The sequence below is a fragment of the Prionailurus bengalensis genome, chromosome E2 (assembly GCF_016509475.1).
Source record: "Prionailurus bengalensis isolate Pbe53 chromosome E2, Fcat_Pben_1.1_paternal_pri, whole genome shotgun sequence".
In the NCBI taxonomy this organism is placed as follows: Eukaryota; Metazoa; Chordata; class Mammalia; order Carnivora; family Felidae; genus Prionailurus; species Prionailurus bengalensis.
Window position 1 is genome coordinate 55,092,313 of NC_057352.1, and position 15,486 is coordinate 55,107,798.

The following is a 15,486-nucleotide window of genomic DNA, read 5'->3' on the forward strand; positions in this document are numbered from 1 at the left end:
GGGTCTGTCCTTCTTAGCTCTGGCTATTATTTTGATCATCACAGGTAATGTATGAGAATATCTTCAAAACAAAAGAGTAAATCTATGTAATTATTACTCATTTACTCAATCCTTATTTCCTAAGCAGAGAGTCAAATTAATTTTTAATAATTAAAAACTAACAATTATACATACAGGGAGACAGTCATCCAAGATACTTTGGGTACTTTCTTGATAAAGGTGCAGAGATACAGCTCAGCAGTGCCATGGCCATTAAAGGATGGTTTCTTTCTACTGAGGAGCAGGGAAGATTTACCTATTTCCTTTAGGTTTTCACCTTTGCTGTTTATTCACCATCAGAAGGTGGTAGTATTTGAATACCTCCCTTTTCCTGCACCAACTGGGAAAAATGATAGAGGTGTTTGCTCTCGCTGTGTGTACTTATATTAGCAACCTAAAATTATCACTGGGTACTATAAACTTGCTTAAGCTGCAAAGAATATTCACTAAGTCAGTGTCGGAGCTCGTAAAGTTTCAGTATGTCTACTGCTGTTCCCATTACTTAAAATGGAAACCTGAATGTGGTTTACTTACTTAAGGATGCTATGTGCTATGTTGATCAAACTTTTACCTTTCCTTGTTTTCCTTTTCTCTCTTCTAACTTAGCAGGATAAAAACAAAATAAGTCAGTGCTTTCCTTTTGATTATGTTAAAGATAACCAAAAAATGGTACTTAATACTATCAGGCAATTAGGTCTTTTTTATTTGTGACTAAAAGAAAACATTTTCCTGGAACTCTTCATTGTTATGGCTTAAGTTGCCTTTTATTTTTTATTTAGTGTTTAAGTGTATTTACTTATCTTGAGAGAAAAAGAGAGGGCACAAGAAGGGCAGAGAGAGAGAATCCCAAGCCGGATCTGCCCTGTCAGCACAAAGCCTAATGTGAGACTCCAACTCACCAACAGTGGGATCACGCTCTGAGCCGAAATTAGACACCCAACAGAATGAGCCACCCAGGTGCCCCTATATTTCCTTTACAAGGGGCACCTGGGTAGCTCAGTTAAGCATCTTGATCTCTCAGTTTGTGGGTTCCAGCCCCATGTTGGGCTCTGTGCTGACAGGACAGAGCCTGCCAGCATTCTCTGTCCCCCTCTCTCTGACCCTCCCCTGCTTACATGCATACTCACACACTCTCTCAAAATACATAAATAAGCTTAAAAAAAAGATACATATAAAAATAAATAAGTTCCTTAAATAACTTTCCATAAGTTAAAATTAGCATTTTCACAAATATTAGCAGTCACTAAATGAAATAGTAACAACAAAACAAAATACATGATTAATGAAGTTGAATGTTTTATTAAACTATTTATCTTCCTGCAAGGCTGTTGCTTCACCATATAAAAATAGCACCAGCAAGCACAGTATATTACAAAATTAAGATAATATTGTTCTTTATCTGACACTATACAACTAACAGACCTTTCTCCACTGCCATTTATTTCCAATGGACAGATCATTTAAGTATTTTGACCCCAATCCAGGGATAGATGTAAGCAAGTGAAAATTGCCAAAGGTTTAAGAGGACATTGTTATCCTGGAATTACATAGTTTTTATAACTAATTTCTAACCACAGATAATTTCAGGATTCTGAATATTATAACTGGAGCCTAGCCTAAAAATCATAGGGTGTTGCAAAAAATATACACATTGTGTTCATAGGCAATGGTTAGAAACTTAAGGGGTGTTTTCTTTCATTAACATTGTTGCAAGTAGTTTCTTTTTGCACTGGTATTGCTAAAAGTTGCCATTTTAAATCCTCTGTGCACCATTAATTTAAGACAACTATGCTAGATTAAGTTGTTTCATACTAGTTTATTTAGGGGTTCCATTTTTACTCCTCAATAGATTTTATGTATTTCTCATATGCTTCTTCACTCATCAATTCATCCAGTTCTGAAGGATTACTGAGTGTTATCTTGATCAGCCAACCTGCAACCAAAAAACAGTTATCATATTCCAAACTATCTTTTTAAAGTGTCAAAGTCAAATGTGTTCAAAATGTAAAAATTTCTGAGTGCCTCAAAACTTAGTATTCTTGACATAAATCACTCATTATTTGTTCAAGGAGAGTTATATTTTAGCCTTAACAATTCAGTTAATATCTTTGCATATCACAACTGAAAAGTATTAAAGCTGGAATAGTTTCTACCATAATGGATTAAGGACTCAACTTCACACCTGTCAGAATGGCTAAAATCAAAAACACAAGGAACAGCAAGTGTTGGCAAGGATATGGAGAAAAAGAAACCCTCATGCACTGCTGGTGGGAATGCGAACTCATGCAGCCACTGTGGAATACACTATGGAGGTTCCTCAAAAAATTAAAAACAGAACTACCCTATGATTCAGTAAATCACACTACTGGGTATTTATCCAAATATGAAAACACGAATTTGAAAGCATACATGCACTCCCCTAGGTTTCCTGCAGCATTATTTACAGTAGCCAATTATGGAGGCAGCCCAAGTGTCCACTGATAGATGAACGGACAAACTTGTGGTATAGATAAAATGGATTATTACTCAGCTGTTAAAAAAAAAAAAAAATTGCCATTTGCAACAACATGGATGGAGATAGAGAGTATAACGCTAACTGAAATAAGTCAGAGAAAGACAAATACCGTATGACTTCATTAGCATGGAATTTAAGAAAAACAAACAAACAAACAAAGGAAAAACACAGAGGCAAACCAAGAAACAGCCTCTTAACTATAGAGAACTGATGGTTAGCAGAGGGGAGGTAGGTGGGGGAATGGGTGAACTGGGAGCCGGGCATTAAGGAGTACATTTATCATGATAAGCACTGAGTAATGTATAGAATTGCTGAATCGCTATATTGTACACATGAAAATAATATATAACACGATATATTAACAGTACCAGAATTAACATTTTTTAAATGAAAAGCGAAAAACAAAAACTTTAAGTTGTCATAACCATCAACAACTAACATTGAGGGATCCAGATACGCAGACCAGGGACAGCTTTCTCTCCCAGAAGAAACACCCTAACTGCTGAGGTGAATGGCAGCAGAAAGCAGTAGTTGAGTTAGAGGGGGCAGGTGACAGGCAACAGAGAACTGCAACTAATCCTGGTTTTGCCATTTATTAGCTGTGCGAACTTAATAGATAAAACCTTTGGAGCCTCAATTCACGTACAAAATGGAGAAAATTGCTGCCCCCCATACTTCCCCAGGTTACTGGGAAGATGACCGTATGAGAAAACTGGCACCTGGCACAGTGGGTGTTCCTCTGCCGCCACCCACACCACACAGGGTGACTGGTACTTTGTGTCTGAAGAGGAAAATAAAGAGTCCCAACGGTGATACCAAGAACTCGAAAATAAGGCAGTGCTTTCAATGACAGAGATCTTAAACATAAGCTTCAATACTGAGCTAATCTGTTTTCCCTTTTTTAAAGCAAAACATCCCTATTTACTATCAAAAAGTGCAAAAAGATGAAGTTAAAATCAGCTGAAGCTTGCTTTATGAATCTAGGTTAAATGTTAACTGTAGCAATAATCCTTTGAAAAAGTTCTAGCAACAACTTACCATCTTCATAACAAGATTTGTTGACAAGTCCTGGATTTTCTGCAAGAGCTTCATTAATTTCAGTTACTTCTCCTGATAGAGGAGAATAGAGTTCACTAGCAGCTTTCACACTTTCCAAAGCACCAAACTCCTCTAAATTGAGAAAATTAAAGAAAATATCAAATATCACAAGTCAGTAACCTGAACATATAAAATATGGAGTAGTCACCTTTAATACAGGCATGATAAAACATTCTAAATATCTTTTTTTTTTTAAATTTTTTTTTCAACGTTTTTTTATTTTATTTTTGGGACAGAGGGAGACAAAGCATGAACGGGGGAGGGGCAGAGAGAGAGGGAGACACAGAATAGGAAACAGGCTCCAGGCTCTGAGCCATCAGCCCAGAGCCTGACGCGGGGCTCGAACTCACGGACCATGAGATCGTGACCTGGCTGAAGTCGGATGCTTAACCGACTGCGCCACCCAGGTGCCCCTAAATATTCTTTAATTAAAAATAAAACCATAGGGGTGCCTAGGCGGCTCAGCCGGTTGAGGGTCTATTGGTTCTGGCTCAAGTCATGATCCCAGGGTAGGACTGAGCCCCGCATTGGGCTCCAAGCTGAGTGTGGAGCCTGCTTAAGATTCTCTCTCTCCCTCTACCCCTCCCCCCAGCTCTCTCTCTAAAACAAAATAAAACCACAGATTTTTGTCATACTCCTGTCAGCTGTGAGAAGGGTATAAATATCCTCAGTAAAGTGGATCTATCTGTTTTAGACAGAGTGACAACAAATGGTGATGTATCTGAATACCAATGTATTTAATAAGTTCAGTAAAAATTTTCTTTCAATTTACTGTAGCTCTGAAAAGAAAATTTTAGGAGATTCCAATAATGGTGAAGTATCTTATCAGACCAGCCTTCCTGCACATAACAATTATAAACTCTGAACAAAACATAAAACAATGATATGAAGGCTCTGTAGAGCGACTAAAAGAGGAGTCAGTCCTTAAAGGGGGCCCAAACTGGGTGTGATCCTGATTTGCATAATTTGTGCCGACAGCGTTGCCTCAAAGTGCACAGTGTAACTAGAACACAAACAGAAAACCAGTCTTAATTGCTTGAGGGATCAGAGGACAGAATGTGGGCCTGCCAAGGTGGCTGGAAATTGAGGGTTGAGATCCTTAAGAAGAGAGCCATGGTGAAGAGAAAAAGTCAACAGATCCCAAAATGACCCATAGACCCACATACTGGAATAAGCAGAGAGCCTAAAAGTAGCTATTATAAATGTTATGTTATAAACATGTTCAGATCTTTTAAAAGTTCATCTTATGTTCATCATGAGGGAACACCTATAAAGAAATGGAATCTAAATGAACATTCTAGAACTGGAAAGTATAATATCTAAAATAAAATTCACTGGATGGCAGTAACAGAAGGGTCAGGGAATGTGAAGAAAGAGCATCTGAAATTAACCAATTAGATTGGTTATTTTAGTCTTTTGACAAATTTTTAAAGCACTGAAAAAACAGCCTCAGTCACGTGTGGGACAACATCAAGTGATCGAAAGTGAATGATAAGAATACAACATGCCCATATTTGTGGGTTATAGCTAATAGCGCTGGAAACTAATTAATATCTTTGGGTTTCATTTACAAAGAACATCTTTCTTTTCTTTTTTTTTTTTTTTTAAATTTTTTTTTTCAATGTTTATTTATTTTTGGGACAGAGAGAGACAGAGCATGAACGGGGGAGGGGCAGAGAGAGAGGGAGACACAGAATCAGAAACAGGCTCCAGGCTCCGAGCCATCAGCCCAGAGCCCGACGCGGGGCTCGAACTCACGGACCGCGAGATCGTGACCTGGCTGAAGTCGGACGCTCAACCGACTGCGCCACCCAGGCGCCCCAAACAAAGAACATCTTAAAACAAATGACCTGGGTTCTAAAGATACTAGAAAAACACGAACAAAAGCAGTTAATTTACGGAAAGTAGACAACACTTGAAAGAAAGAATACTGATTTTTTTCCAACAGCTTTTAGCCTGAAGAGAGGCACCAATCTGTGCTATGTGGGGCAGCCAAAATTCTGAAAGAAAATCTCAGTCTTAATTGGCGTTAAGGAATCAGAAGACAAGTGTTTGAGGCCACCAGAGCTACTGGAAAGCGAGGTGGGAAATCCAAAAGAGAGAAACTAAAAGGGAGCACCAAAAAGCCTGTGTATAAACTCTGCCCAGGTCTCTGAACTATCCCTCAGCCATGCATGCACGAGGCAGACTCCCAAGTGTCCCAGCTGAGGCCAGAAGAATTAAACTTCTATTTTAGCTGCTATCCACCACGAGGGAGACAGCATTTTACCATATGGGTAGAAAATACTTAGTAAGAAGTCAGAAAAATTAGAGCAAATTAAATCTAAGTTGAAGGAAGAAAACAAAGATAGCAGCATGAAACGGACTATAGAGAAAATTAACCATGAAAATTTGCTTCTTTCAAGATTAATACAGTTGATAAATAGCTACCAAGAATGATCAAGGGAAAAAAAAACACAAATTACTACAAATATGAAGGAACAAAACAGGGGTTCTTAACTGTAGATCCTGCAGATAGAAAAGGATAACAAATGAAAAATGAGCATTTTTACACTGAATTTCACAACAGGAAATGGAAAAACTCCCCCCAAAACATAATAAAACCAAAGTAAGACAATGTAGAAAATATGAATAGCCTTATATCTATTTTTTTTTAATGTTTATTGTTTTGAGAGAGAGAGGCAGAGAACACAAGTGGGGGAGGGACAGAGAGAGAGAGGGAGTCACAGAAGTAGGCTCCATCCAGGCTCTGAGCTGTCAGCACAGAGCCCGATGTGGGGCTCGAACCACTAGCCACCCACTCACACCGTGAGATGATGACCTGAGCTGAAGTGGAAGCTTAACTGACTGAGCTACTCAGACGCCCCTGAATACCTTTATACCTGTTAAAGAAATTACATTACATGTCAAAAACCTTCCGACAATGAAATCATCTGACTCACAGTTCACTGGTTAATTCTATCATTGAAAGAATAATACCAATCTTGCAAATTCTTTAAAAAAAAGATACGTGGTGAGAACATTTCCAAACTTAGTCCAAACAATATAACTAATTCCAAAATTTGACAAAGCCATTATAAGAGACCAGTATCTCTCATGAACATTAATATGAAAATTATTAATTAGCAAATCAAATCCAGTAGTATATTTTTAAATTTTTTTTTTTTAACGTTTATTTATTTTTGGGACAGAGAGAGACAGAGCATGAATGGGGGAGGGGCAGAGAGAGAGGGAGACACAGAATTGGAAACAGCCTCCAGGCTCTGAGCCATCAGCCCAGAGCCTGACGCGGGGCTCGAACTCACGGACCGCAAGATCGTGACCTGGCTGAAGCCGGACGCTTAACCGACTGCGCCACCCAGGCGCCCCCAGTAGTATATTTTTAAAAGACAATTTTTGCATCATGTCTACCAGGAAGGCAAGGCTAATTAAACACTTAAAAATAAATCAATCTTGGGGTGCCAAAGTGGCTTAGTCAGTTGAACATCTGATTCTGACTCAGGGTCTTGGGATCAAGCCCTGCATCTGGGTCCAGGTTGAACATGGAGCCCACTTAAGATTCTCTCTCCCTCCCTCTGACCCTCTCCCCTGCTTTCGTGCTCCCTCTTTCTAAAATAACAAATCTTATTAATCACATTAACAGAATAAAGGAGAAACCCCTATGATCACGTGAATAGATGGATAAAACAAATTTGACAAAATTCAACATCCATAAATGATAAAAACTCTCAGCAAACTGGATAGAAAGGAACCTCCTCATCTAATAATGGGCATCCATCAGAAACCCCACAGCAAACTATCATGCCTAATGATGCAGTCTTCAATGCATTCTCCCAAGATTAGGAACAAGGCCAAGGCAATGATGTCTACCTTACCACTTCTATTCAACATTACACTGAGGGCTTGGTCTAGTGCAATAAGGCAAGGGGAAGAAATAAAATGCCTGAAGATTAAAAATAAGAAATAAAACTATTTACAGATTACATTGTTTACATAGAAGATCCAAGGGAATCTACAAAACTATAAAAACAGTGAACTTAATAAGGCCTGAAAATGAAAGCAAAAACTATTGTGAAGTTTCAAGAAAAAAAACACACGGAGAGTACCTTTGCAAACTTGATACATGCCAGAGTTGCTCAAACTTTCTCGGCTCCCAGTGCCCTAAGTATCTGAGTAACTTACTTTTCATTTTTAACTACAACTATTTAGTGATATGTGGCTGCTGCATGCTATACAAGTTCGCCACCACAGAATCAGCCTGAACACAACCACTGCCTTATTTGATGATCCTTGCTTATTTTCATGCAGTATTTGCTTCAAAGACACATTACCCAAGGTAACACAGTGAGATCTCATATTGGAACTGTTAATTCCATTGAGCTATCAGTTATGTGGGGTCCAAAAGAGGTCAAAAATTTAAAATGTCCCACAGCACCCCCATGGCACTAGGGTGTATAAGATGGGAACTATGGAAACAAAGATTTCTTAGAGAAGATACAATGTTCTATATATAAATATTACAACTTGCACTTGTTAAAAATTAAAAGCTTTTCAAAAAAAAGACACAAGAAAATTAAAAGGCAAAATCACAAAATATGACAAAATACTCACAAAAAATAGCCCTGAAAAAGGATTTGAATCTAGAATATATAGAACCCAAATAAATTTGATAAAGGCTTGACTAGAGACTAAACAACAACAAAAAAAACGTGAGTGGCAAAAAGCATGTGGAAGGGTGTTCAGTAATTTGTCATTAGGGAAAGATAAGTTAAAACCGCAGTGAGATGTGCAGTGCCTACAAACTCTCATACTGCTAGTGAGAATGTCAAATGGTACAACCACTTTATAAGAAACTGCCAGTTTCCCAAAGTTAAACATATACTTACTACGTGTAAGCCAGAAATTCCACTTCTACATATACTTACCCAAGAGAAATGAAGGCATCTACAAAAAAGACTTATACAAAAAAGTTTTAGTAGCTTTATTTCTAACAGCCAAAAACTGAAAATAATGCAGACATCCATCAACAGGGGAAAGATTAAAGTGTTACACAATGGTACACTATTCAACAAAATATGAACAGTAGGTCACAATATAAATAAATCTCAAAATCATGATACTGGACAAAAGAAGCCAGACATAAACTGTGGTTCCTTTTGAATGAAGTTAAATAGACAACACTAATCTATGGTGATAAATCAGAGAAGAGGTTGTCTTGAGAAGGGTTTTAACGGGCAAGGTTTATAAAGTGTTTGTCAAAACTCATGGAATTGTACATACATCATGCGTTTTCACTGTATGTAAATTGTGCATTAATTTTATAAGCACCTTTAGCAGAAAGTTTAAAGAGAGCATTCATTAGTTTAGGGATACTTATGTTAATAGAAGTTTTTTCAGCACAGAAAGCAAGTTCATGCTGCTCACTTGCTGGGAAGAGATGTTTGGAAACAGGATCTCCTGCTTGAGAGCAGCAGAGTGGATCACATTAAATAAAACACCATAAAAGAAAATAACAACTGCTCTCATGTATTGAACGAAGAAAAATGGACAAAGATTATCAATCACAAGGGTCTTATTATGATATCAGAAAAGGTTCCTACAAAGACCTTCAAAAAGAGGGATAGGACTACTGAGAGCCAGGAAGCAGAAAAAGTTCAAGCAAGATAAATAATGGGGAAAGTTTCAGCAGAAAAACTTATGGCCAATACTGTCAAAGATATTTAGAAAAACAGATACTTCAATTCTGTAGGGCTGTCTTCTATATGTCACAGAGCCCATAAATAATGTACCTGGTTCTACTAACATTATCAAGCATTCATCTTATGTTAAACATTATGCTTAATTTCACCTTAATCTTTAAACAACTGTGAGGTAGCTATTATTATTATCATCCCAACTTAAAGATGAGACTCAAATTAATTTCACCAAAATTATACAGCTGATACATTGTGGGGTCAGGATTTAGAATGAGGTTCTGGCTCCTGAGCCCACTCTTTCCTGATATTCTTTACTGCCTCTAAAGAAAAACAGATTTTACCTTCTCATCCTACTTTTGGATCTGGCCATTTGAGAAAGTGATGCTTGAAGATTTTGCTGCCATTTTGTGACCTCTGACACAAAGAGGCAAAAACAGTAGGAAAAGAAGTCATGTTCTTGATGAACCTTCACTGTGCCAATAAGCCAATCCTGTATCCACCTATCTCCAGACCTCTTGAAGGAGATACAATAAACCTCAACTGTTAAATCTACTTTTAGATGAGTTTTCTGTTACTTGAGTAAAAAGCACTCTAACTGACCCTAGGTGCAAACAAATTATTATTCAAGGTAAAGAAAACTTAAGGCATGAATCATATACAAAGATGAGAAAAATACCTTGCTTGTTCAATTTTGTCCCAACTTCAGGCAGACTACAGTAAACAACATCTCCCAAAGCTTCCTAAAACAAACAAAACAATAACCTTTAAGAAATCAAATTAAACCTCCTGGTGAATAGAAACAAGCCAAACACCAATACTCTATCATTCAGATAGGGCATATTTTACACTTGAGGGGCCGCATTCTTTGGTTTTTCTCACAACTTTAAAAATGCAGAACTATTTTTAGCTCAGGACCTGCAAAAAAACAGGCCACCAGTTAGACTGGCCCACAGGCAGCAGTGACTCTGGTCACAACCTCCACCCCCCCATATACTAGAGCTCCTCCGAGAAGAAACACACCTTGTGCTTTTTCACCTTTGCAGTTTTGCTTAGGCCATCTCCCCTCCTGTATTTGCTGAAATCCTACCTACTGATCTGCAAATCATAGTCCTCAAGCCTTGTACTCCATGAAGACCTTGACTCTGTTTGTTAAGAAGTGAGCTCCCCATCAGGTCAGTGAGTTACAACCCTGTACTATTCATGCCATCCATCTTGTGATGCTTTGTACGTTGTCTTCCATGTAGGAGATTCCCCTCATAAACTCCAGGAGGGGAAGATGACACTTGTACAGTATTGTATACAGCACGCTGCTGTACCGGGCCTCAGTAGGTACACAGAAATGCCAGTGAAGATACAGTTGCCATTGATTCTCAGTGCTCCCTTTCCCCTTTCAGCCCCACCCTACACACAGACCCAGTGGAAAAATCATGGACTCATACTGTTACTTGCCTTCTCATTTTCTTCTGCATAATTTCTCAATAAGGGATCAGTGGGAGATTAAGAGAAAAAGATTGGCTAAATAAAGGGTTCCGCCTTGGTCCAATCTGTGCCAATTTAGGTTTTCCTTCTGGAGCGTGTATTCACATGGATCATGGATCATGGATGCTCCACAGGATCTACAAAACACTGTCAACACTCTAGACCTTTACTTGCTCTTACTCTCTCCTTCACTACCCCAAATGGAACAAACATCTCTTTCCTGAATAAGGTATGTTTACCTTTAAGTGTTAACCTTTCAATTATCTCTTAAGACACTATATACTGCCCTAACTAAATTACATTTTTACTTGCTTCACCTATGATTGACGTTCTTGAAAGAACTCAAAATACTAAGGGGCAGAATAAACAATTTTTAAAAGGTAGAGACAATCCAAATTAGGCAAGCGCAGACTGTTTTAAATATTTCAAGACAATCCAGTACCTGTGCAAAATTGCTGATTCCCACTGTTCCAATACCATTTTCTGTTGTTATCCATTCATGTTTGTCTGTGAATTTACGCACTAAAACAGAAGACCAGTATTTCAGAAAAGCAGTGGCACCACTTGTTAAAAAGCACTTTTCGTATCAATGCTGTCTAAAGGCAAGACTTTCCCAGTATTTGTGTTTGACTTTCTGACCCTGCCTTTCAGTACACTGCACAGGAAAAACCAGATCTTGTGAAGACAGAACATCTTCTCAACAACAGGATCATTTAGACGAAGGTGGCTCGATGTGAACACCTGGTGCATCTTTTGGAGATTTGATTATTCCGACATTAGTCTAAATCACACATATAAACGATTTGGGGGCACATTTCAAAGTATACTTATCTATTAGTGATCTGTGTTACAGAATGTAGTCTGTTCCTCTATAGACGGATGTGGGTGAGGGAACATAAATGCTTATAATACTTATAAATGCTCATAAATGACTTAACCTAAAAAAAAAAAAAAAAAAATGCCTCTTTGGGTAGAGTTGACCTAAGAGGGCTTCACTGCAACTTGGTTATAAGGTGGAATCTTACAGGCATGAAAACGACTTGGATCAAATTATATAACTTGACTAAATTCTTAAGATTTCATTTTAATTGAAATAACCTTGTCCTTGAAGAAAGTGGCTACTGTCATTTAAAGAAACAAAAATTTTTTAAAGCATATGCTATCTTCTTAAATATATATATCATATTCTGAGGCCAAGCATTTTCCCAAAAATAATGCATCAGAAGTTAATGGGAAAATGGTTCACTCCCTCAAATTCTGTTTTAGAGTAAGCCTTGCTGGTTCACTCTTCCCCTTACCCAAAAGATAGTTGTACTTAAATTGCTTTGATTTCACAGCTCTGATATGCAGCAGAATGTAACTACTCGTTTCTTTTTTTCCCCTAATCATTAAAAAACTTCAATTTCGTATTCTTCACTGGAAGAAGTCGGAATCTGTCACAAAAGAACTTGCTTTGCTTCATTCCACTTCAAGTAGTTAACTGCTTCAGGTCAATCTGATCTCTCCATGTAAAGTTCATACTTGGTGCTCTGACTGCCACTCTCTCCCGGCACGGCCTTTTCTGGACTACTTCAAGTTTAGAACCTCTTTCCTGCCAGGAGCCTCTCTAGCCCTCCAAGCTTGGATTCTGGGGCCATCCAACTTACTCCCACAACACTGCACCAGTCTCCCTGAGTCCTGACCATACAAGCACAGAGCACCTGAGGAGCTACACATACAGCCCCTTTGTCAGTTCTCCCCAGGAAGGAGACTAAGTACAAAGCAAGCAAAAGCATGGTTTATCCCACTTTCACTTGTATTCCCAGTTCTAAACACCGTGCTTGGCAAACAGCACTCAGAACTTGAGGGAGTAAAATAACTTTTTAGTTTAGTTTATTAAGTAAAGGAGATTTTGAACAAAATATCTACATAGGTATTTGGCTACAACACTCACTTCTCCCTGTTACAGCTGTAGAACGGGCTGATTACAATACCAATTATGAGCAGTTCAAATCCAAATACACCTTTTTAAAGTAAGGGCTGGACAACAGATATGACTTCTCTGAGACAACTGTCTTGATTTGGGCCTTGCCATCTTGCCTAATTGTAAAGATAATCTTAGGAGTAAGGCTGCCCTCACTCGATTTAGCAATTGAGCGACCCCAGGTTTAGAGGAGAGGCAGCATTAGTAAGGTAAACGCATGAATGTCCACTTAACTTACAAGTCCCTAAAACATTTTAGTAGACCAAGCTGTTGAGGCTAAAGACCAGAGTTGGTTTAATTCTCCTTTAACCCTTGGCCCAAAAGGGAAAAAGTGGAAAAATTAGGTAAATAATTACTTTCTTACTGAGCATTTAAAAACATCGTTTTGGGCCTCAAAATGAGGTGTTTTCAGTAATTTATGTGTTTGCATTTTCTTCCTTTCAAAGTCACTATGTGGGGTGCCTTGCTGACTCAGTAGAGCATGACTCTTGATCTCAGGGTCACGAGTTCAAGCCACACATTGAGCATGGAGACTCCCCCCCCCCCCAAAAAAGTCCCTTCTAATTCCCTAGCCAGATAACCTATATTAATATTGGCCAATTATTTTTTATTATTTGATCCTATAATATTTCATAACAAGTAACATTTACCAAGGACTTACTATTTGTCAGGCTACTTGTACAGAGAGGTTACATTTCATTTCAGCCTCCCAACAACTTTGTGTGGTAGGCATTATCATTTCCACTTTTCTAATAAGAGACTCAGAAGTTAAGTGACTGCCCCAGATCACATAGCTAATAAGAGGTAGAATCAAAATTGGAACTTGGGTCTCGGTTTTAAAAACCTTGGTGTTCAACCAGATCATGGGTGTTGATATTCTGGACAATATTTAACTAGATCTAACAGTGAATAACTAAAAAAACAGACTTTAAACTCAATTCTTAAATATGCTTTCCTCTTGTATGCAAATCGGTAATTATTGATATGTGTCACCAACAGAACTAAAGGAATATATTAGCAACGAGACAGTAGCAGCTTTATGTTTCAGACTGGAATAAATCAATGTTATCAATTCTTCCAGTTCCAAACAGGTTTCTGAAACAGTCAATGAGACAACAGCCATCACAGATCTATTCACCCTAAAGTAAGGAGCCTGAGTTCTTGCAGGTGCAGTTAGTGTCTCAAGCATTTGCACACGCAGTAAGAAAACGTTTTCTGCAGCGATAATTGCGCTAAAATATAAAGTATCAGAGATAACCAAGATATTTGTGGGCAGGGCTCCTGGTTATTTCAGTTTCAAGTCCGTGTGAGGCCTCATTTCTGTCCCAACACATCCACGATTCAACAGACTTGAGCAGAATGTATGAGTCCAAAAGACTATCTCACTGTTTTTGGGAAATGGCCAAATCTTCAAAGATATGCTCGCTTTTGCTGGTAAAAATCTAGCTCCCGTGCTTTAATTTCACTAAGTGCTCTTGCTTTAATTTGACTTCAGAGTTCTCAGTGGTAGCCCACATAGCAAACTAAAGCCTACTATGTCTCCACTTTTAGGGCCCACGATACACACATATGCAAGATAACCTAAGGTCGCGAAGGAGCCAAGCGACGCTTGCCCGGTTCTCCAGCAGCGAGCGGTCGCGCGTGTGTGCCAGGCTTCCTCCTCCTGGCTCCCCAGCCCGCAGGACAAAGGCTGCGGTGTCGGCCACGCCACTTAGGGAGGCAGCATTGGCCACGCAACCGGAGATCCCAGCAGTAGAAAGCGTGGGCAGTGGTCGCCTCGCTAGACCCGGGTGGTCAGCACAGGAGAGTCGAGGTAAGCATTGACGAGGGAACGGAGGCGCCCAGCCCATTCCCCCGAAGCGGCCGGGCTCACCCCACGTGCCCGCCCGCGCTTACCAGACAGCAGAGCGGAGCCCGTGCGCAACGTCCGGACGGCGCCCGCCCTCAGCCCCCAGGGCCGCGGCAGGCAGGGCGCGGCGGGCGCGGAGGCGGCGCGCAGGCTGCAGGCCGCAGACCGCATGCTCCGCACCGCTCGTAGCGCCATGTTCGCAGAGGTGCGGGGTCGCGGTGCAACGCCTCGGGAACCCCGGCCGAAGGGGGCGGGGCGGGGCAGGGGGCGCCCCGGACTGGAGCTAGCCGGAGCGAGCCGGCTGGTCTGAGGGGCGGGGGCGGGGCCCGGGTGTGGAGGGGCGGGGCCTGGTAGGGCAGCGCGCGGGGGCGGGACTCCAGGCGGGGAGCGACCTCGGATAGGGCGACGCTAGAGAGGGGCGGAGGGCCTGCGGTCGGGGCTGAGGGTCAGGGGCGGGGCCTACTGCAGCAGGCCGAGCCCTACCGGCCGGTGCCGCGGGTCGCTGGCGGGGTTGGGGGGGAACGGGCGGGGCCTAGTTCCCGGGAGTCAATTTCCCGCAGTGAAAGTGCAAGGTCAGCAGCTCCGGCTTTGCTAACCTGGGGGACCCGCCCGGGCAGTGAGAAGGGTTCCGGCAGAGGTGGCTTCGCAGGGCGGGCATTCTCGTGCCATTGGGTCTCTGAGGTCCTGGGAAAGATAGAGTGTCCCCATTCCCGTTAAGTATGCTCCCGTGCTTCTACAGAGAGAGGATCAAGGTCACCTAGGTCGGGACTCATAGCCAGGTCTAAACAGAATCATTCTCAAAGGAGACTGTCGTTGGGTATTGGCCCAGGTAGCTCTGACACATAGT

General features: G+C 40.5%; 1 protein-coding gene across 1 annotated transcript; it reads right to left on the reverse strand.

Annotated features, from left to right (window-relative positions):
- Positions 1–1,318: 1,318 nt before the first annotated feature.
- GCSH (glycine cleavage system protein H) lies at positions 1,319–14,966 on the reverse strand. The gene is made up of 5 exons (XM_043599747.1): positions 14,687–14,966; positions 11,270–11,349; positions 10,025–10,088; positions 3,593–3,724; positions 1,319–1,972 (listed from the first exon to the last, which is right to left on the reverse strand). Exons 1-5 carry the CDS (start codon positions 14,832–14,834, stop codon positions 1,875–1,877), a joined length of 522 nt encoding a protein of 173 aa, XP_043455682.1. The 5' UTR covers positions 14,835–14,966; the 3' UTR covers positions 1,319–1,874.
- Between the last annotated feature and the right edge of the window lie 520 nt (positions 14,967–15,486).